The 22,753-nt window shown below is 45.3% G+C and overlaps 2 protein-coding genes across 4 annotated transcripts in view; one reads left to right on the forward strand and one right to left on the reverse strand.

The window, feature by feature from the left end:
• The window catches only part of MKRN2 (makorin ring finger protein 2), a 27,671-nt gene extending 25,800 nt beyond the window's left edge, over window positions 1-1,871 (forward strand). The window contains exons 7-8 of the mRNA XM_077751582.1: window positions 63-207; window positions 388-1,871. Of these exons, the coding sequence (XP_077607708.1) occupies window positions 63-207; window positions 388-525 (283 nt within the window). The 3' untranslated portion in view covers window positions 526-1,871. The remainder of the gene's footprint in view (window positions 1-62; window positions 208-387) is intronic.
• RAF1 (Raf-1 proto-oncogene, serine/threonine kinase) overlaps window positions 1,766-22,753 on the reverse strand; it is an 80,343-nt gene continuing 59,355 nt past the window's right edge. For all 3 annotated transcript variants that reach the window (XM_077751579.1, XM_077751580.1, XM_077751581.1), the window contains 12 exons: window positions 21,449-21,547; window positions 19,677-19,830; window positions 16,354-16,381; window positions 16,118-16,245; window positions 15,640-15,757; window positions 7,479-7,563; window positions 6,567-6,743; window positions 5,327-5,373; window positions 3,791-3,909; window positions 3,317-3,448; window positions 3,043-3,177; window positions 1,766-2,830 (listed from right to left, as the gene is read on the reverse strand). In XM_077751579.1, the coding sequence (XP_077607705.1) occupies window positions 2,687-2,830; window positions 3,043-3,177; window positions 3,317-3,448; window positions 3,791-3,909; window positions 5,327-5,373; window positions 6,567-6,743; window positions 7,479-7,563; window positions 15,640-15,757; window positions 16,118-16,245; window positions 16,354-16,381; window positions 19,677-19,830; window positions 21,449-21,547 (1,366 nt within the window). In that variant the 3' untranslated portion in view covers window positions 1,766-2,686. The remainder of the gene's footprint in view (window positions 2,831-3,042; window positions 3,178-3,316; window positions 3,449-3,790; window positions 3,910-5,326; window positions 5,374-6,566; window positions 6,744-7,478; window positions 7,564-15,639; window positions 15,758-16,117; window positions 16,246-16,353; window positions 16,382-19,676; window positions 19,831-21,448; window positions 21,548-22,753) is intronic.

Here is a 22,753-nt window from a genome sequence, read left to right on the forward strand (position 1 = left end):
TTGGTTCATGTGGGGCCCAGGCGTTCCCACCATCCTCTTGACTTTTTCTTTCTGCTTTTCAGGAAAAAAGCTTGTAAATACTTTGAGCAAGGCAAAGGCACCTGCCCATTTGGAAGCAAATGCCTTTACCGTCATGCTTACCCTGACGGGCGGCTGGCAGAGCCTGAGAAACCTCGGAAGCAGCTCAGTTCTGAGGGCACTGTGAGGGTGAGGACTTTGCCGTCTCTGGCAAGGACGCTTACGTGGTGGCATTTCTGGGTACTCCTCCTGGGCCCTTCTCCGATAGCTTTGGCAGCAGGGAACGGGGTAAGGAAAAGGGAAACAGAGCATCTGGCCCTCACGTTACCATTAGTAACAACCGGGCATGTTCGCTGGCTCTTTTTGCAGTTCTTCAATTCAGTGCGACTCTGGGATTTCATCGAGAACCGGGAAAGCCGGCACGTCCCCAGTACTGAAGATGTCGACATGACAGAGCTTGGGGACCTCTTCATGCACCTGTCTGGAGTGGAGTCGTCAGAACCCTAAGGAGTAGACGGTTACCCCTGCAACTTGGGCTCTGCCGGCCGAGCCTTCCTCAAGCTAGGGTGTGCGGAGTGGCCTTCGCTGCGACCTGAGGTGGTGTGTTGCTTGAATTTGAGTGGGGTTGTAGCTGACCTCGGTCTCATCCACTCCATTATTACAGCCGTGGGAGGAGTGAAGGATATAAAATAACCCAACGAGTATATGGAATCGCTACTTCTATAGTTGATCTCTTTAGCTGCACCCCAAGCTCCTCAGGGGGACCGGCTGACCAGCCAGATGGCGTTTTGATTGCTTTTAAAAGCAACCTGGCTCCCGTCCTCCGTGAGCTTTAGCTCCCTAGAAACAGTCCCCGTGCAGATTCCTTTTTCTTAACAAAGGACCTTCCCCCCTATAAAACGATCCTCGCCAGTGGATTTCCCTAGTGTACTTACTGTGTAGTCAAAAACCGTTTCTTGGGAAGCTCTGTATAAATCAACAAGAGGGCACCACACAGCTTAGCATAAAACTTGTGCCCGTCAGTGTCCCAGATCAGAGCAGGAGTCCTGTTGCCGTGTGTTCAGTAAACTCCCTGGAAGGAGGGGGCTCTTGAAGTAGCAGGCACCCGTTGCTGGTTGGTGTTGGGGCCACGTGCTCCAGGGAAACTCGTCCCCGCCTGTCACCTGTGGGCCTTCCTGGGGCTGTCTTTGGGCTCCCGCCCCAAGGGTAATTTAGCAGAGTTCAGCATGCACCCAGGCTCTTCTGTGTGGCCCCTGCTCGAAGCCACGTGTTCTATCTGTAAGCCTGGCTTTGATTTGAAATTTTATATAAAGTTAAATGGCACCTGGCAGTTTCTAGTTCTGACCCGGCAGTCGTCCTGAACAGAACAAGTCATCTGTCGTCAGTGGTGACTTTAATTGAAAGAACATAATTTTGTGAATCAGAACAAATGTGCCCCAACCCTTAATCTATTTTTATAAATAGCTATAGACACCAAATATTTTATAAAATGCATTAAAGTATAGGTAGAAAAAGGTCTGCTCTTACCTGAGTTTAGAGTGCTTGCTTTTTGCATTTTTTATAGTTAACTCTAGTGAAGGGTGACAGCACAAAGACTGAATTAGGTTCCTTCCCAGTGGAGGCTCTGGGCCTGTTTCCTGCTGCTTGAGTTCTTGTTCCAGGAGGATGAACAAATGGGAGAGTTCAAGCTGTGAGCTCAGTATTACTTTACTTTACTTTATAAAAGGGAAGAAACAGCCATTAAACCTACATTTAATTTATTTTCTTAAAATAACATAATTGAGGAACCATCAGATAACTGTATTTTGTCAGGCGCAATAAAAACAAAATTAAAACCCAAATCATCAAGAAAACCTGTATTCCTGGCTTCCTTGCATACACGTGCTGTGACCGCTGTGACCAAAGAGCAGGGCTGGCCCGGCGGCCCCGCCCCATGGGGGCAGCTCCTGGAAGACGGATTCAGCATGATGGCAGGCTGCTCCCTGAGAGGGCGGAGACTGGGAGGGGCAGGCCAAGTGCCTCTTCCGGAAAACCGTCCCAATGCACTGGGGGCCTCCAAGGAAAGGAAGCGCCCCCAAAGTCAAGGTCCATAGTACCAACGCAGGCTCCTTCAGGCGGCCGTGGTCTCGACAGTCCTGGGGTGTTTGGTGCATTATGTGCAAAACTACCTGTTTGGCGCCACACCGCTAGCTCTGAAGAACAGTCCTTCCCGTGCTAAGCATTCCATATAGGTGCTGATACCCCAAATCCATGTGTCCACATCAGGGCTGGTTTGTCTGCTACCTTCATTTCCCCTCTGAGTGCTTTTTCTTGCCCTAAAAATACTCATTTAGCCAGTAGCTGGAGCCCCAGATCATGTATTGCCAACTGCAGCCACTGTGCATCTGGAGAAGGCTTGGCTCATGAGCATTGGGGGGGGAGGGGGGGACGGGCGCTGCAGGGAGGAAGCAGGACAAACCAGCATTGCAAATGGCTTCCTTCTCCCAGGGCCAGAAAGGGTAGAAAAGAAGGCAACATGAAGTTAAGGCCCTGTGAGTAGTCTAGAAGGTCCTTAGTAGCAGCTTCTTCTCTGAAAATGAGCTCTCTGCCTCCATCAAGAGGGTGCAGAAAGGTGGTGCCTGCTGACTTCCCTTCTCCCCTGGTGGCCTGGGTGCAGGTGCAAAGTCAGCTAGAAGGCTGGCAGTCTAGGGGACGTGGTCAACGTGCAGGCGTTGATGTCCTCAGTGTGGGCCGCCCGGTGCAGGGAGGGCTCCGAAGCACTCCGGTTGATTTTCGGCAGAGAGTGTTGGAGAAGCTCGATGGAAGACAGGATCTAAAGCGAATCAGTGTCATTAGGTGGGCTTGGTGTCGCAGCAGAAGCGGCAGCTTTCAAAGAGAAGTCCAAACACAGGCCCCCACCCCACCTGCAGCATTGGGTGCTGAGCAGGAGCCCTGTCCTAGAGGAAGCCCACACGGCCCACCCTCAGGTCTAACATCAGGAAGTGCGGCTAGAATCCGTTCCGGTGCCCTTGAGCCGAGTCTTACCTGGGGAAAAAGAGGCCTCTCTTCCTTAACCTTCTTCACACAGTCGGCTACAAGCCTCTTCATTGCTTTGGGGCAGTTCTTATATAGCTTACTGAGGTCCGGGGAGGCATAGCCTCGGCCCACCATGAAGATGATCTAAGAGGAAGGAAACGGTTGAGGGACCGGGCGGGGGAACAACAGGGACAGCAGCAGCTTCTAACCCTCCTACTCAGACTGGCTGGAGTCCCAGGGGCCTCCACGGCCGAACCCCGGCCTTCGGCACCAGCGCACGCACCTGATCGCGGTTATTGATGTGGGAGTAAGGAAGCTCCCCCGTCATGAGCTCATAGAGCACAATGCCGTAGGAGTAGACATCGGACTGGAAGCTGAACGGGTTGTTATCCTGCATTCGGATCACCTCGGGGGCCTGCAGGGACAAAATGCACGCATTCGTCACCATGCGGGCCCCACACACATCCGGCGCCAGGCTGCCCCTTCCCCTGGGGGGAGACGGTCCTTTTCCTCCAGTTCTGCACCTCTTCCCACCCCGGTTCACACCAGATCGGGCAGCCCAGTGTCGGGCCCGGCGCCGATGCCTCGGCCGGGTTCTGACCACTAGCCTCCAGGAAACCCAAACTGACGTCACTGAAGGCCTCCCTGAGGTATCTGGACTTTGGGGAAATGTCGAGAAATGCTGTAAGTTTACACGCAGACCTCCGGGGCACCCCCTCCACCCTGCCCTCTGCTAGTGGGAGCCTCGCCTCCTCACCATCCACAGGACGGAGCCAGTGGGTTGTTCGACCTGCTGAGAACCGCTCCAGCGCGACTTTACTGTTGCCAAACCAAAATCTCCGATTTTCACCGTCAGGCCTTCATGGAGAAATATATCTCAATGCTTGTTAAGGACTCTGGTTTCAAAACAACGGTCAATTCTGAACTACTTCCCAAAGGTCTTAAGAGCATTTCTCTGCCCCGCGAACCCGGCCCCGGCCCCCGCCTGCCCCAGGCTGCTTGGCCTGATTTCCTTGGATTTCTGCAGTTTTAAAATGTGCTTCCGAAAGGCTTTTCTTCCAGGAGGCAGGCGGCAGTTGTTCAGGGTGCAAGATGGTCTGGCTGCAGCCAAAAATAAGGCCATTTCCCTGTGCCGCTTCTCCCCATCTCCACATCCACGTGCCAGGTCTCTGGCCTTCTGACCCTCCCGTGTGACAGAGGTGCCTTAAGCCCAAAGATTTCCCAGAGAATGGGCTGCCATCTGCGGCTTCTTAGCAGAAGCCAAATGTGATGCCTCACATTTGTGTCTACCTGCTTTGTGCCCTCAAATGACTGAAACGTGAACAGCAATTCAGCATTCACTAAGCACTAAATGTTGTCCAGAGATTTCTCACTAGAACAGATACCCCTGAGGACTTCAAAACAGAACCATACTCACACCACTTCTGGGTAAAGAGGTCAGGCAGTTTAAGGCTGACCTGTGATCTGCCAATGCCCAGTAATGCACACCACCACCAAATATGTGCTGTCTGCTCACTTCCAAAAACCCGTCATTAAAAGGTATCGCATAGGGGCATCTGGGTGGCTCAGTTAAGCATCCGACTTCAGCTCAGGTCATGACCTCACGGTTCCTGAGTTGGAGCCCCGCGTCAGGCTCTGTGCTGACAGCTGGGAGCCTGGAGCCTGCTTCGGATTCTGTGTCTCCTCTCTCTCTGCCCCTCCCCTGCTTGTGCTCTCTGTCTCTCAAAAATGAATAAATGTTTAAAAAAAAAAAAAGGTATCTCATGCCTCAGACATGTGGCCCTAAGAGGCATGTCCCATAATCCGACTCGATGACTGTTGTGCCTCTCACTGGCCAAGCAGCAGAGCGGGCTGTAGCGCCACACACTCCCTTCCAAGATGCAGGCTGCAGGCCGGAGGCAGATGTGTAAATGTTACGTGTCCTGCCCTGCGGCATGAAAACTCTCCAGTCTTCATTCTCCTTCTACAAAATCTTATTAAGTCTCAGGAAGGGGAAGGGCTGGTTCCACCAGTGAGTGTGACACACTGGTCGCTTTGACAATCCTGCAGCATCTGGCCTGCACCCTTCTGATCATATACACACAGTCCACACCCTAGAGATGAACGTGACAGACAAAAACCCCATTCCTCCAGGTTAAATTTAGTAGCGAGCAGCATAATAAAACTTTTCAAGCTTAACCCAAACACGGCTCTCTTGTGGAAAACTTTCCAAAGTCACTTTTACTGAGATAAGCTTTAAAAGTCTCCCTTCTATTTTCCTAAATCTAGAAATGGAATAACCATCAAAGGATACTGTTGGATTTCATGTCTCTGTGGATGATGTTCTTTGCATGCAAATAGCTGTGAAGGGAAAATAAGTCTATTAAAACCAGTTATCTAAGGGACATGGGTAGAAAGCAGCTTCACATTACGGCTAGGAAGGAAGCCACCTGGCTGCCTGACGCCCAGCGAGGGCCACGTGCAGGGACCGGCCACGTGGGGATGCAGACAGAGCCACGTCACACATTGCCTGGAGGTGAGGTCACAGCACGAACGGGGAGACTCTTCTTTAAGCATCCGTTCTACTCACAAAAGTAATTCTGACGACCCGCAGGTCCATCCCATAATGAATGCCTGAACGAAACGGCCCACCCACCCCACAGTATATTCGGCCACAGAAAAGAATAGAGTGATATGTGCAACAATGTGGATGAACCTCCAAACTGTTATGCTAAGTCGAGTGAGACACAAAGATGAGAGCTCATCTTCTATCTTGACGGCTGTTCTAAGATTACACAGCGGTCAGGCTGCACAACTCCGCGTTGTACACATTTAAGGGGTGAATTCTGTTATCTGTGGATTATATCTATAATTTTTTTCTAAAAAGTAATTATTTCTTAAAATGTACAAAATGCAAATTCCATCTGAGGTGTAAAAGCAGGACATGAGGTTTTACATGGCAGCTGCAAGCGTGGCTTTAGCTTAAGCCCCCAGACTTCCAGGGCTGTGAACTCTCCCCCTCTCACGTCAGGAATACCGTGGAGGAAAAGTGTGACACACACCCACCACAGCCCCCTTTCAGAGAGAAATGTGTTCAAGCAGAGATTCAAACAGGTAGTGTTTCATGGAGGTGCAAGGGATGACTTTTAAGCCTCCTCTAAAAGGAAAATAAATTATCCAAAAACCTCTGCTCAGACCCTGGTGTGGAACAGGCCCGCCGCCGAGGGCCACGCCTGAGACCGCGCGCCCACAGAGGGCGGTGCATGGCTGTCCGAGCAGAAGGTGCTGGCTGAGCCCACACTGCCGAGCTCTTGGGAGCCTAAGTGAACTCTCCGGGCAGTGGCTCAAACCTGACTCTGAGCCCCAAGGGGAGCAGCCTCAGCTCACGTGACCCGGAGCACACCTGCCTTCGGCCCACTCCAGAGGCTGACTTTCAGCTGTGCAACATCACGGAAATCACTTAAGAGACTTGGCTTTCTCCTAACCCAGGCTCCGATTTTGGGCAAGTTGATGCCTGGACCCCAGACTTCGGAGTCGACAAGCCTTCTACTCACTCCATTCCCTGAGCGGTCTGGCGGGCGATGTCAATCAACTGGAACATCTGGAACTTGGTCTCCTGGACATGCAGGTGTTTGTAGAGGCTGCTGCCCTCGCACCACTGGGTCACAATCGCCAGGTTGTCCTTTGTCATGTACCCCATGAAGAGCAGGATGTTCACGTGCCGTGTTTTGCTGGAGGAGGGAGGAGAAAAAAGGGCTCTGAATCTTCCACTGCTGCAGAATAAAGAGCTCTACTCTTGCTTTCCCACCGACACCGGATCCCGAGTGTCCTCGACGCCACCATGCTTACCATCTGGGTGGCCGGCAAAGCAAATACACAACCCTGCTGATAACAGAGTTGGGGTTGTGACAAAGGACCCCTCAGTGCTAGCCTTCAGAGAAGATGTTCTCAACAAACACGATTCCTCCCACATGGGGTCACGAGGAACCCTCGCGTCTGGGGAATCCGTCATTATTCACCTTATTCCTACAGGTCTAAATAAGGACTCAAAGGTTTTGAAGCCCAGAATAAAGCAAACTGGCTACAGAGTCCTTGGAAATAAATGTGAACACAGAACCTATTTCTCACTATCTCAAGCCAAAACCCAAAGAACCTGGGCTACTGTGTGTTCTGTGCCCAGAGACCCGAGGCACTGGAGGGGGGATACAGTCTTCAAAGGCGGCTCTCCCGAAGGTCTGACAACCCCGTGAGCTGGAAGGAAGCCCCCCATTCCCTGTCACTCGTGAGGAAGGAGTTCCAACCGCAGGGCTCCGCAGCGAGCTCTCACTGACCACCGGTCCCAGCCATCGGCCCTCAGGGACAGGTCTGTGCCATGTGGCCCGCTTTCTCTGCAGCTGACATACCACCACCACCCACGCCCGTCCCCTGCCATCCAGAGAGGCTGCAAAGGCCAGCTCTCTACTCACCGCAGGACAGCCACCTCATTCCTGAAGGCCTGGAACTGCTCTGGGGTGGGGTCGACAACCTTTAGAATTTTTACTGCAACATCTCCTGCAAATTATATCAGTACAATCAGCTGAGTGTGACCTTACTTTGTTATTTTTCTGAGAGAGAGAGAGTGAATCACTAATTCAGACATCGTGTACCTACACAAATGGAACAAAGAGGCAAACTTCCAATACATTATACTGCTATCTTTTAATACCACCACACAGGCCTTGCTTGCATGGGTTTGGCTTAAACTCTTCCTAGCAAGCCCGGCATCCCGTGTGCCTGGAGAATAGGGGGAAACCTGGGCCTCGGAGGGCGGCACCAGCCGGTGAACTGGGCGGGCCCGGCAGACCCGGGAGTTTTGGGGCCAGAAGGCTGGTGCCAGCAAACAGTCCATTTAGCAAGCAGCTGATGCCAAACTCAGCAGCCACATTCTAATGAGACCCGAGATGGTCCCTTGTACACAAAGATATGTATCGAAATTAAGCTCCTTTGCCTTTAATACCATTAAGAAGCAATCCTAATGATTAATGTTGATTGCTTACTCTGCCCAGGCACCACGTGTGCCTGTCTTCACGGGCACTCACCTTTAATCCTCACAGTTGCCCTGTGATGTAAATATGGTTATCCTCATTTTACAGGCAACAGAGAAGCTTCGTCACCTGCCCAAGGTCATTTAACCATAACACAAAAGTGCTGGAGCCAGGATTAGAACCCCCCATCTGACTCCAATGGCTGTCTTTCTACCTTCCATACTGACAACAGACGGTCAGTCACTATGAGCCTCTACATAACCTGAGAAACATCCAGAGATTAACTCTACTTTATATGTGCTATTGATTTAGAAGGCACTTTCAGAAATGTTTCTACACTATAATGGTAATTTTTAATAAATTACATGAAGCCTATTAGGACCTCAGATATTTTTGGCAAATGAATTTATCAAAACATAGCCTTCTGGTTATCAAATAAAGGAGGAACTGGCTGAGGGCACCCTGAAGGTGCCGGCACCCCCCACTTACCAAGTGTGCCCCCTTGGCAGCACCCTGCGCAGCCTCTGTTGGAGCGTTCCTCACTTCACCTTTGTACCAACTGGTAAGGAGATGGGTGGTTTTTTTAAATTTTTACTATTATTTTTAATTTGAGAGAGCACACATCCACACAAGTGGGGCGNCACCCAGGTGCCCCAAAGAGATGGTTCTTAAGCCAGGTCCCGAACTGTTGCCTGTGGTCATCTCTGGTTTTATCATCTAAAGCTAAAGTCCCCACTTCACAGTAGGGGCTCGTCCGATCCACTGGCACCATGTATTTACCAAGGGCCCAGGGCTGCCTCCAAAGGTGCTGCTGACTTTGGATGGGAGACGCATTCTACAGTCAGAGCTGCCTTATATCCAGCAAGATGAGCTCGTAAACCACGCAGCCCCACCTAACGTTCCTTCTGACTAAGCAGGGTAAGAGTCTCCTGCAGAGCTGCTCATTCTGGAGCTGTCTGAGCCAAGATAAGAATGCTGGGGGCAGGGACAAAGGAGACTAAATCTGTTTGCAGAGAAGATGTAGAAAGGTTTTCTGAAACAAACGGGATATAAGCCAAGGGAAGGAATTTACTAAATGGGGCAGGCTGTTCCAAACTACATACATGAGGAACAAAGGGAAGGGAAGGGGGAAATGGGGGCTGAGTGGGAAGCTCCAGGGTGTGATCTGGGCCCCCTGCAGGCGAGGACGGAGGCCAGGGAGGAAGGAGTCCTGCCCCAAGAGCCCTACTTCTGCAGACCAGACACAGGGACAGTGGCGACAGTGGGGAAAGAAAGGAGGGGATGGAGACAAGAAACCCCAGCCAAGTGGGCTGATCTGACATGGCGGTCACCTGAGTGGTGGGCGGGGCCAGGGGACAATGCTGGCGGCCCAGGCACTGGACAAGGCTGGAAAGGGAGGGACAGGTCAGTGCGTGTGGAGGAAGGCTTGGGGAGATGTTGGATGGGCCCTTAGGATGGTTTGCTCCTTGGGACCTTATTCCATGAGCCCAGTTTTACAAGACCTTCCCTTTTGTACAGCTCTCCAAGGGGCGTGTTCACGTTGTCACTGAACTCACCTTCTGTGTCACCCATTTTGGACCAGATCATAATGTAACCTCAGAGCCTGGAAGAGTCACCAGCAGCCAAAGCCCACTTACAGTGACTCATTCTGACCTTGCAGTCAGCTGAATGTCCTCCACCTCCAGCCTCTACTCTCTGGCCCAGTGAGCAGGGCTTATTATCCCTGTTCAGAGTTCACAGTCCCTCTGTTCCATCACCAGTGCCAGTTCAAATCCTACTACCCAGATCTGCACCACAACTCCATGTGAGGCATACGCCATACCCGCACCTTCCTGCAGGCCACAGGTGGGAAGACTGAACAGGGATGAACCACAGTCAGAGCCCCTACGACACCTGCAAGGACGCATCTGCCTTCCTGCTCACTGTCAGCAGTTAAGATAACCGAGTATACGTGCAATTTCTCACTGAAACCCAGAGACTGTACACCACAGCATTCCCTCGCTTTCATGCTAATACACCAAGCACTGCCATGACAGGAATTCACTCTGCTAGGAGCAATGGCCAAATGTTATAGGGAAGTGGATTTCAACTGCTATTAAAAACGGTTTTCTACTAGTCGGACTGCCCTGAACTGGAACCATTTCTCCAGTAACCAGCTCCCTGGCATTCCGAATTTCAGACTAAGGCTGGCCAAGTCTCCGGAAGGTCCTGCACAATCTGAGACGCTATTTTGACCAAAAATGATATCCAAAGTCTTTACAGGGCCCTGCCACTCTCCAGCCCTGGACTTCACTCCTATGAGCCTCCCTGAGTTCCTCAAACAGGTCAGGTGCACGGCCCCGTTCACAGCCCCCACTGCTGCTTCCCCAGGCATCCCCACTCTCAAGCATCACGCAAATGCTGCTTCCTCAGCAGAATCCCTCCCTACCAGGGACTGCCACTCCATACCTGCTTTCCTCCTTTTTCCTCTTAGCAACTCTAACACACTAGACACTTTACTTGATTACTGTCCCCACCAGAAAAGAAACTCTGTAAGAGAAAGAATTTTCATCTGTTTTGTTCACTGCTTCACTTGTAGCAGCTAGAAGAATCCTTGGTATTAGAAGAATGTTCAGGAAACACCAATAAAGAAATGAATGAATTCTAAGGTGTAACCGTCAGCGAGGCATGTTATGAATTAACAAGCTGTCTCAGGCTCTGGAGTGGAGTGGGGACAGCCTCTGGCACGGAATATTAGGGATCCAGCTGCTCCCAGCACAGATCAAGGAAGCTGAGACTCAGTACCCAGCCTGCAGCCTCCAGGTGTGCACAATTAGGTCTGGACCCAAAACAAAGGCTGCTCTCCACCTTGGCCTGGCAGTCCTCAGGACCAAGTACACCATTCAAGTCCACCACTCTAGCACTCCACGCAACAGACATTTAGTGATACTGCTTAGTACTAATCTCTTCTTTTGAACATGTTTCTTAGAGGAGGATAAAAAACTGTATAGTATTGGGGCGCTGGGTGTCTCAGTGGGTTAAGCCTCTGACTCTTGATTTCAGCTCAGGTCATGATCTCGCAGTTTGTGGGATTGAGCCCTGCACTGAGCCAGCACAGAGCCTGCTTGGGATTCTCTCTCTCCCTCTCTCTCTAACCCTTCCCTGCTTGAGCTGTTTTTCTATCTCTCAAACTAAATAAATAAATATTTTAAAAACTTTTTTTAAATAGTATTAACCTTTCTTTTCCTTCTGGAATTACCTGGCGATCTTACCACATATAGAAAGTGGTATCTATTTCCTTTAGCAAGTAATATAAATGACAAAGGTAAATGGCCAGGGAATATTTTATGGATGGTAGTCCAAAACAATTACACAATGCAGTTTTGTTTTGTTTTGTTTTGTTTAAGTTAGTTTATTTATTTTGAGAGAGAGTATGAACTTGAGCCAAGGAGGAGTAGAGAGAGGTGGAGAGAAAAGAATCCCAAGCAGGTCCCATGTCGTCAACACAAAGCTGGATGTGGGGCTCGAACCCACAGTGAGAACATGACCCGAGCCAAAATCCAGAGTCAGATGCTTATTTTTCATGACACCAGAACTTCTTACTTTTCCTTCATAGTAAAGTCAGAGGTAAATGCAGAAATAAGTTAAGACATATTCCTGTTGGTGATGTTTTTAATAAGATAATAAGTTGCTGTCTCAGCTACCACTGAAGAAGAAAACTATTATCAGTTGGTAAATCTAGAATGTTTTTACCTTTTAAACACCTGTTTCTTATTTTAACCATTTAGGGTTGTCTAAAACCTATTATATACACCCCTGCTTTCTAGAACAGAATAGAATGAACACCACTTCTGTTCTTCTGATGACCCCAAGTAACCTGCAGCATTTGGATGGGATGGGGAACCACATGTGGGTCCCACCAGGTTGGTAGCCTCATACTAAGCAGCCCAAGCCCGAGAGGCTTGGTGCCTTCTCTGCTTGCCGTCAGGGACTGTTCCGGCTGCCATCACCACTACTGTCTGTGTCCCTTTCAATGTGTTGTTTATACTGTGCAGAGGCTGGCAAATCAGAGCCCAAGTTCATGCTGTGTGTGCGTGCCCCAGGGCGGCCTCCTCACCTACTTAACACGAAGTAAGTGAGCTTTAGTTCATGGACGTGAGGTCTCCAACTTGGCTGCTCTCAGATTCTTTGTCTACTTTCACAGCTGGTAGGCAGAAGCAAAACTTTTTAAATTACCACAATCGTAATTTTTAAGAAACTGATTAAACATTATACATAACGTACACAGGAACCAGGAAAGCAGCAACAACACACAAACGCAAAGTACAGCACGAGCAATCCAGAAATTATGGTTCCCCTGACCCTATCGTTTTATTTCTTCATTCACAGCCCATGGCTTGCTTTCTGACACAAAAGTCCACTGCTCCTCACTCCTATGACCTATGACTTTATCTTAGTAAAAACTTGAGTCTTTAAAGTATTAGACATGTTATCTACATTCTAATGGAAGTAACACTATCAAATAACATCTCCTTACCATAGTCCAAAAGCTCGGAGAATCTAGAGAAAACAGAAGCTCACAGGCAGTACTGTGCCGAATGTAACAAATGCTTTGAAAAATTATGAATCACCCCCCCTAAAGTGCTTAAGTGCTTTTTAGGAAGAAACTTAAATTTGAGCACACCTTATCTACATTTATTGGCTTTCAGCTTATGGTTTAAAATGTGGTATAAAAATGATTAAGTGCTCCTAATGGAAGCATTAAAAGCAATATTCACTCCTCCTACAATTACTAGCAGCCATGTCTCAGATACAAGCACTCTGTCCCACAAAACTGTCTTCTCCTTTCACAGGTCTACACCACCAAAATCAAAGCTTTCGCACAGCAAAGAAACTATCAATAAAAAGAAAACCTACCGAATGGGAGAAGGTATTCACAAATGTGATAAGGGGTTAATATTCAAAATATATGAAGAACTCACACAACTCAAAACACCAAAAGGACAATCTGATTTAAAAATGGACAGAGCATCAGAGGCACCTGGGGGGCTCAGTCAGTTAATCATCAGACCCCGGCTCAGGACATGATATCACGGTTCATGGCTTTGAGCCCCACATCAGGCTCTGTGCTGACAGTGAAGAGCCTAAAGCCTGCTTCAGATTCTGTATCTCCCTCTCTCTCTCTGCCCCTCCCCCACTCACACTCTCTCATTCTCTCTCTCAGAAATAAACATATATTAAAAAATTTTTGTAAAATGGACAGAGGATCCGAACAGACTTTTCTCCAAAGAAGATACACAATAGGCTAACAGGTACATGAAAAGGTGCCCAATATCACTAGGTATCAGGAAAATGCAGATCAAAACCACAAATGGGGTATTACCTCACACCTGTCAGAACGGCTGGTATCAAAAAGATAAGTGTTGGTGAGGATGTGGGATAAAAGGAGCCCCCGTACACAGTTTATAGGCATGAAAACTGTGCAGCCACTATGGAAAACAGTACAGAGGTTCCTCAAAAGTTTAAGATGAAGGGGCACCTGCCTGGGTGGCTCAGTCGGTTAAGCGTCCAACTCTTCATTTTGGTTCAGGTCATGATCTCACTGTTCATGCGTTTAACTTGCACACTGGGCCTGCACTGAGTGCAGAGCCTGCTTGGGATTCTCTCTCTCCCTCAATCTGCCCCTCCCCTACTTGCATGCACATCTTCTCTTTCTCTCTCTCAAAATAAACAAATAAACTTAAAATATTAAAAGCAGAACCATAAGATCCAGTAATTACACAGTAGGTATTTACACAAAGAAGATGAAAACACTAACTCGAAAAGATACCTGCACTCCCATGTTTACAGCAGCATTATTTACAACAGCCAAGGGACGAAAGCCACTTAAGTGTCTATTAATAGATAAATAAAGAAGATGTGGTATTTTACACAGTGGTACATTATGCATCCATTTAAAAAACCCCTGAGATCTGGCCATTTACAACAACATGGATGTAGGGCCTAGAGGGCATGATGCTAAGTGAAGTGTCAGAGAAAGACAAATTCCATATGATATCTCTTAAGTGTGGAATCTAAAAACAGTGTACAAACAACAACAAAAAAAGCAGAAGCTGACTCATAAATACAGGGAACTAGTGGTTGCCGGGGGTGGGGTGGGGGAGGGGACAGCATGGGCCAAAGCGGCAAAGAGGTGAAGGGGATTAAGAAGTACAAACTTCCAGTTATAAAGTCAGTCTTGGGGGTTAAAAACACAGCATTGGGAATATAGTCAATAATGTCCTAATAATACTGTATGGTGACAGACGGTAACTGTGCTTAGTGTTGTGAGCATCACGTACAGATGTTTCAAATCACTAAGTTGTACACTTGAAATTAATATAACAATGTATGTCAACTACATGTCAATAATAAAAGACTTTAAATTGTTTTCTTTTCTAAGGGAATTGCCAAGATATTTATGACACCTATTTGGGAAATATTTCGCAATAACATAAGGTCTCTGTGGCCCAGGAGGCATGCCGGTAGCACATTAGATACAATTTTCAAAGGAAAAGGAATCCGATATTCACTACTGCACCAGTCTCCTTAGAGAAGGAGCAAGCTGCCAGATGATCAGCTACAGGGGGCAAACCCATGTATTCATTAACATAAGGGACTCAAAAGGTGGGGGATTTCTCAATTTTCAACACCTTGAATTTTAATGCTCCATTCATGTGATGCTCTTAATTTCTCTCAATCTCTGCCCCTTTATATATAAAGATAAATATGATACCATCCAAACCAGAAATAGAGCTACCTGGTCATTTTAGGGGTTTGTTTTGTTGTTATTCTTGTTGTGCCTGCTTCATTAAAATCTGAATTTAGAAGGAAGCCTCTTTGGGAACATGTAGCATTTTCAAGAAAGTATTCCCTATACTTGCTAACATCCCAAAGCCAGAGGCATTAAAAATCTGAGGGAGAAATGTTAAGTATGTTGCTAAAATACACAAGCTGTGGCTATAGATATTACAACAGTGCATTTCTTCCAAGTGACAAAGTGTTTCTATTACAATAAGAACACTCTACATAGACTTAAGAATTAAGTCTGTGCATTCTCTCTTTGATAGGGATTCCCACAAACCAACCCAGGACAGAGTACAAAGAACCTGTTTCGGGAGGCTCCTGGCTTGCCTGTGCTCAACTGTTGACCATGGGCATGTTATTTGCCCTCTTGGGACCTCAGTTTTCTGCAGGCAAATCTCTAAGGTTCTTTCCAACTTTACATCTCTAGAATCCACGCTCCCCTCAGAGCAGCAGACTCTTAACCCACTTAAGAACTTCAAAGCACACCCCCTATGTAGTCTGTAATCAGCTCCTGACATCTGACTCTCGTGCTCAACCTCTTATTCACCAATTTCTAATTATCCTAGAAACCATATCATACCAATTATAGCATCACCGAATAGGAAAAGAATGCTCTGAGATGTCGCTGAGATATTAAGTTCAATCTTCAGATGTAATCAAGTATTCCTGGAGTACACTGTAGCCACACAGCACAGTGAACTTTATCTCCTTGGCCATCTCTTGACCAAAACCTGCCTTCAGCCTAGGCCTTGCAATAACAGGAGGGCCCCATACTTACCATGCCACTTGCCCTTGTACACCGTTCCAAAGGAGCCTGATCCAATCCGAGTGGAGAGCATCACTTCGCTGGCTTCTATTTCCCAGTAATAGCTTGAATCTCTCTGTCCCCGAGGCCTCTGAAACCAGCAGAGATCATTAACACACTCCATGGAATGGTAAAGCTCTGTTAACAATGGTGTCAAAGAAAAGATCAACCCAACTTCACCCACTCCCCTATCTTTTAAAGACAGACATTAACTGTAATTCCAATTTCAATATTTTGAGAAAAACACTGTTTTAGTTGTGCCCCGCCTTACAGCAAGTCAACAAATTTTCCAACACAAGCATCCCCAAAATGGCACTGGCATTTTTAATATCCTTCATTCAATGTTTTACTACAGCTCCCCCCACCACACCAAATTAAAAGTACTCTCATTTCTGACTAGGTTCTTCTCAGTGAACCCTAACATGCAGGAGGTACTAGAAGCCAAACTCACAATTTTGTTTTTCTCCTGGGTCCCGGATCCTGGTGCGCGCTCTCTCTGTGCTGGCACAGGGGTTTTGGGCTGTGACCAGCCCGTCGGGCTCAGATTGTTAGGGCTGCTGGACAAGGCTGAAGGCGAGGCTTAATAGACAAGACAAACAGAATCCACACATGGATAAGCCAACAGAAGATACACAGCGTAAAGAGAAAGAGCCCATTACTATTTGCTACATAACTTTGGACAAGTACCTGATTCACTGTGGCTTCGAATTGCATCCTGAAAAAGAAAAGGAAAGCTGGTCAATTTCTGCACCAGAAAAGATGTTCTCTGGGGGAAGGAAAGGGGATGAGAATTGCAGAAACAAAGTAGATTATAAAACCTCTAAACTACAAAAGGTCTAATTACATACTCTAACTTGCTTTGATTGAATTTACCTAATTTCAATGGTCAATTAATTCTAAGATTATTGTCAATTATTATGACTGATACTAGCTTTTCATATACCACATTCTTTTGGAATGGGAATCACTTTTTCTCAGAAAAAAAGCAACACATACATAGCAAAGTGATACTCATTAAGGAATGCTAGCAAAGTTACTATCAACTGATAGCTTTCCAAGAATTGAGGCTCTTGTCCACTGAGGCTCAAAACAACAAAAAACCCAAAAACAAAAAAAAAAACTTGGGGATTAGGTAGCAAGCCCACTCTCACTCCTCTAAGAATTTGGGGGCACAGTGATCAGAGCTGGATTTGTTAAGGGTAAGCACCACAACTACAAAACTTAATCGAAGCCTAAAATCATGAAATGCTGAAAGGACCATAAATCCCCTAGTCCAAAATCTACATTTTACATATAAGAAAACACATATATATTAAAAAAAAAAAAAAAAAGACTTGGCCAAGATCACACCAGTAGGTGGCAGAAATAGAACCAGAAACCATCACCCATGAATCTTACAGCTGAGCTCACTCATCACAAAATGCTCCTGAAACCTGACAGGGTAAGCTCTGAAATTAGTTACATTCTGCTCAGGTCTTGAAAAGTCAAAAACTACCTTTAGAACTTACTAGAAACTGTTTGGGTAGAACAGTTTAAATCACAAGGCCTTCCATAAGACCTAAATACTAATTTTATAAACCCTCACTTGGAATATATAAGTCATTATTATACAAAACCACTGGGCCTCCATATCCTCAAAAAGGATATTTTTCTAGGAAACCTACTCTCTATTTTACGTAACCACAATAAAGTAAAGATACTTTTTTTCACAGAACTATTAACAGAATGTTTCTACTCCATAACATTTTTACGAGATAAAAAGTGCCCTAGGGGCTCCAGGGCGGCTCAGTTGGTGGCCGCGGTCATAATCTCGCGGTTTGTGGGTTCGAGCCTGGTGTTGCGCTCTGTGCTGACAGCCGGGAGCCTGAAGCCTGCTTCGGATCCTGTGTCTGTCTGTCTGTCTGTTCTCTGTCCTCCCCCCTCTCAAAATAAATAAACATTAAACATTAAAAAAAAAAAAAAGATAAAAAAAATCCTAAACCAAGCTGCCCCTCCCCCTACCTCTGGCCACCCCACCCAAGCAATAAAGCCTGGTTCTGGGGTCCCCAAACCTGGCCAATCTTCAGAATCCCCTGGAGAGGTGTTTAAGAATACAGACTCCTCCTCCTCCCAACTAGGACGGAAGAAGCATTTCTGGGAGGGAAGGTCAGAAGCCCAGGAATCTCTGTCTTTAAGTAGACAGGATGACTGCCAGTTGGCAAAACAATGGCCAAAAATAACGAGAATTTCAGTAGAATATTCAGCAGCTATCGCTTTTTTATCCAAAGAATCTATTCTTTGTTTTTAGGCAAACCACAGCACAACGTATTTTTACTAAGCAAAATCATATTCCCGTGCACTATGATTTCTTTCTTAATGTCAGCAATTTTCTTCCCTGTATCCATTATATACCTCATATTATACTGTGTGCTAATTTCTATAGTTGATTTATCCTAGAAAGAGCTTTTAAATAGTTTAAACAAAGAATATGTACTTTTAAAAAGCTGAATGTGATAAAAAAAGGAACCAAAACTTGCTCGGCCTCTAAAGTATGAAGAGAATTAACATAGTGCCAGTTATTTTATAATAAAAATTCATGAATTTTCACTTTCAGTGTCCCAAGTATTAGGGTGTTTACACAGAAACAAATCCTATAACAGAAGTCACTAGGATATTACTGTATTGTCAGGGCTAACTGTGATCAAAGAGAAATAACGAAATTCACAGCTACATGCACATGACCTCCTCCCAATAATCAATCCTATGATATTCAAAATGCCCCCCAAATGGCCAGTTCAGACTCCACATTCAGAAGCCAACATTTTTGTTGAGCCCCTGCCACCTCTGATGGGAGGACAAGTGATGGAAAGTGATTCAAGTTCTGAGTGAGGTAAAGCTGTACCTCAGGTGGCAGGTGTCCCTGAGGTTTTCCAAGGAACAATTCATAATCAGAAAGAGAACACAGTGGTCTCTGATGAGCTTTTAACAAAAGATCCTTGGGGCATCGCAAGTAAACTGACACACCTGGTTCTAAACGAGGTATAAATACAACAGTGATGCTCTAAGCACCAACTAAGTAAATCTAGCATTAGTTTTGGTTGAAATTCATTTTTTGAAAAAACGTTAATACTCTTAGCCTCAAAATCTCACTTGAGAAACGTCTTTCACCTGTCAGCAATCCCACATACAGTATGTTTTTTCTTAACTCCTCTATACTCTAGAGTCAAAAAAGAAAGCAGGAAAACAAGTCTGGCAAGAAATATATTAACTTAGTGATTGTTTCATTTCTGATAGGCTACTGTCTGACAGTCTTAGCAATCCTGTTAATTTACAAGAAAGCAAAGGCATGAAGAAGAATACCTACTCTTCCCCTCAAACAAAATCGTCTGGACCACGCCCTGGGAGAAGCATTCAGGCTGTTATTCTAGTCCAAAGCAATGAGAAATAAAGAAGAATAAAGAACAAAGGAAGTATTTTAAGTGTATTCAGTTGTTATTAAAGACGAATTAGAAAGCAAAGCAAATAAATAGAACATACCAAAAAGCCAAGAAAAGTAAAAGCAGTTTGAAAACACTATGCTTTGGGTACTTTTACACCTCCCTAAATAACCTGCTTGGTAAATCCAATGACTTCACCCTTTTATTTCTAAATAAAATCACTTAAAGTCTCTAAGAGAGTTTGCAGTTCTCCATCACTATTATTTTCTTTTCCACACCAAAATGAAACTACTCTTTATATTAGCTCATTCACTAGTTCACTGACATCCTATTCAAATCTCAAATGGAAAGGAGTTCAAATGTTACTATTTCTTTAGGGGATTTTAGGTCTCCACTTGAACGGTATGCCAGTTGGATTATTCAGCCAGTCTAAAGATACAGTGCTTAAAAAATAAATTCAAAAATTCCAAGGTCCTGAGAAAGTGCAGTAACATTCTTTATCATGTCTGACATCCCAAACTCCCTAACACAACAGTCAACCCCATCCCAGTAACAGACTGATATACCTCACCACCCACAAAGGGGCCCTATTACCTCAATCATCCTGCTGTCCACAGGCAGGGTGGTGCTGACCATGTGGACATTAGGTGTGGATGTTGACCTCTGCCTCTGGGAGAGAGAACCTTCAGAGGAAGGGCTGGAGGAGTTGAACGTGAAGGCGTGGGGTGTGGAGTATCTGTGCTGGGAACTTGGCGAGGAAGAAAAAGAAAACTCCATGAATGACATGCAGGCCTCCTCACTGTAAAATCTTTCAACTACTTACTTCACTAAGATACTCAGGAGAAAATCCTACTTGTACTAAAACCCTGGACAAAATGTTCCTTTCTTTCAAGAGGCACTACTCAAAATGTTTCTTCTGTCTACATGCTTCTGCATGCAAAGTTTTAAAAAGGGAATAATACACATGCTTGGAATTCATATGAAAATAATACATTTTAAGTTGTCTTCTTTTCAATAGATCACCTCTACAGAATACTTCAAATTTTTAGACCATCTCTAGGAAAGAACAGACTAACATTTGCCAACCATGCCATCAACTACCAACCGAGATGGAACTTGCCCAGTGCAGAGACTGATGTAGAGAGCTTGAAGGAAGCATCTTAAGCCAGTTACACTACTGAGCATGTCTGCAAAAAGGCCAACATTTTAGCTACTATGCTCCCTCTCCCCACTTAACCAGCTCTAAAAGTCAGCTAATGTGAATTCAGTTTTCAGGATGCCAACACACAACTGTGAAATGAATCACTGGCCTCTTCCAGTCAAGCCCACTCCCCTGTCAACCACACTGGGAACACGCAGCAAGTCTAACATTTTCATTATTTGCTCTACAAATTATTTTGAGTTTTGTCCAGATTCAAGTAACACCACGCATGAATTTAAGGCATAAAAGGCTAGTTTTTGTATGAGAAATTGTTCTATGGCCTTGAAAAATGGCCTTCCCAGGAATTCAATACTTATGCCTTCAGAAGCTTGTCTTCTAATAATAAAATCTTCAGAAGCAAGTACACTTTCTGATCAGACTTGCTTTTGAAGAGAAAAACAGGAAATTTCAAGAAAAATAAGTCATATGCAAATGTATATCCAGATATTTCAATACAAATTCCTTGTTCTGATATGCTGCCTTTAACAATTTCCATGGTAGTTTTTAAAAGATCATTAAATGTTATTCAACTATATATACATTAAAATCAGATATTTTGACAAAGATGTAGATTTTATTTTAGTTCCAAATTCATGTGTAATATTGAACAAGACATGTGAACTCAACAAAGCTCTAACTTAAAAGCAGGAGAGCAGAATAAAGACAAGTTATATGCAAACTCACAGGCATATTACAAAGGATATTTATATTAAAAATCTAATTAGACTATTTTTAAAGATTTCAGTCTATTAAATACCACAGTTTTAGCAATGCAAGACCATAATTAGCATTTCAAAGTTAGGAGTTTTATTTTTCATGGATCACCGTATATAGTTTTGGGACCTTTCCTTTAAAGTACAACTTACTACATGCTGGGGAAATTTTAGGAAATTTTAGACTAAAATCTGAAGGTCTTTACAATGTGATAAGATATTAAGGGATATGCTATAATAACAGAAGAAAACTGCAGTCAGAGCCACTTTTCAGAATATAAAAACTATAGGACTACATTTTGCTCTAACACCAGTATTAAGTTCCACAGAAATAGTAAAGTGTTTACACAGGGAGAGAAGGGAATGCAAAGGAACACTTTTGTATTCAGGCTCTCAATCCCACGTGCCCCAATGTAATTTTCCAAAGAAAAGCTGTAAGTAAAAAAAATTACCTAACAGGCATCCGGGAAACAGACTCTCGCATCCGACGCATTGTCAAAGAAGGCAGTGCTGGGACCCCGCTATCACCAATAGGAGAATTTGGGAACAATCTACGTGAAATCAGATGAAGACTGGTTTATTAGAATTGCAGTAATTTTACAGAGTCAAATTGCCTTGCCTTGCAATCCTTGCAAACAGCGACTCAAATTAAACATTTTCTAGTCACATTTTCCTCAACCATTTTAGGCTATACAGAGTAAAGGGACCACCAACCCAAATAACTGGGTTTGAATGAGTAAAGAATGTGAACAATATTGACCTGCCAATGAACATATAGGCTCTCGTGTGCATTTCTGAACTTTTTTTTTTTTAAGGAGGGGAGAGAGAGAGAAAGAGCAAGCACAAGTAGTAGAGGAGCAGAGGGAGAAGGAGAGAGAGAGAATCCCAAGCAGGCTCCACGCTGTCAGCATAGAGTCTGACATGGGGCTTGATCTTACGACTGGGAGATCATGACCTGAACGGAATCAGACATCAGATGCTTAACCACAGAGCCACCCAGGTGCCCCTGTGCATTTCTAAAAAGTACTGGTCCAATATCCCACTATTATCAAAATAATGTTTTTTTAAAATTCTATAGTAGGGTGCATTATAACCTAAATCACACAGAAGCTTTTCTGGAAATGTTCTATCTTGAAAACGCATAGGTGAAAAGACTATGAAAAATAAATGTCACTCAGCACCAAATATCATAAATAAGAGGAAAAGAGATGACAGCATTAACTGGGCATCTTCTTTCCACCGCATGAGCACTTGAGCTCAGCACCTTCACATGTCAACTCACCCTTACGAGAGCCTTGCAAGAAAGGTAATACCCTTTCCTCATGTGAGTGAACCAAGGCTCTGCGGTGGTTACGGTTAGTTATGGGAACACCGAGACTCTCACCTGCATCTGCTAAGCTCCAAGCTTGTGCCAGTTAGGCTACACAAGCAAAAGGAACGTGACTACTACGAAAGCTTTCAAAAAAGGTGTTCCCATCATGGATCAATGATTATATTCCCTTTTTCTAGTACTCTCAAAAAGGGATACAACTTTAGGACTTTTCATGTACTTTCAATTTAAATCTTACTAAAATATACTTTGTTTATATGAAATTTATTTTGGTAACTGGTTTGTTACCAAATCCTGAGGGATATAAGTACCTTTTGAGGTTTTATACTTATATCATTTTTTTTAGGTTTATTTATTTATTTTGAGAGAGAGGGAGAGCACAAGCAGAGGAGAGGCGGGGGGGGGGGGGGGGGGGGAGGGGGGAGGG

This window comes from Crocuta crocuta, unplaced genomic scaffold, assembly GCF_008692635.1.
Source record: "Crocuta crocuta isolate KB4526 unplaced genomic scaffold, BGI_CrCroc_1.0 scaffold69-1, whole genome shotgun sequence".
Lineage (NCBI taxonomy): Eukaryota > Metazoa > Chordata > Mammalia > Carnivora > Hyaenidae > Crocuta > Crocuta crocuta.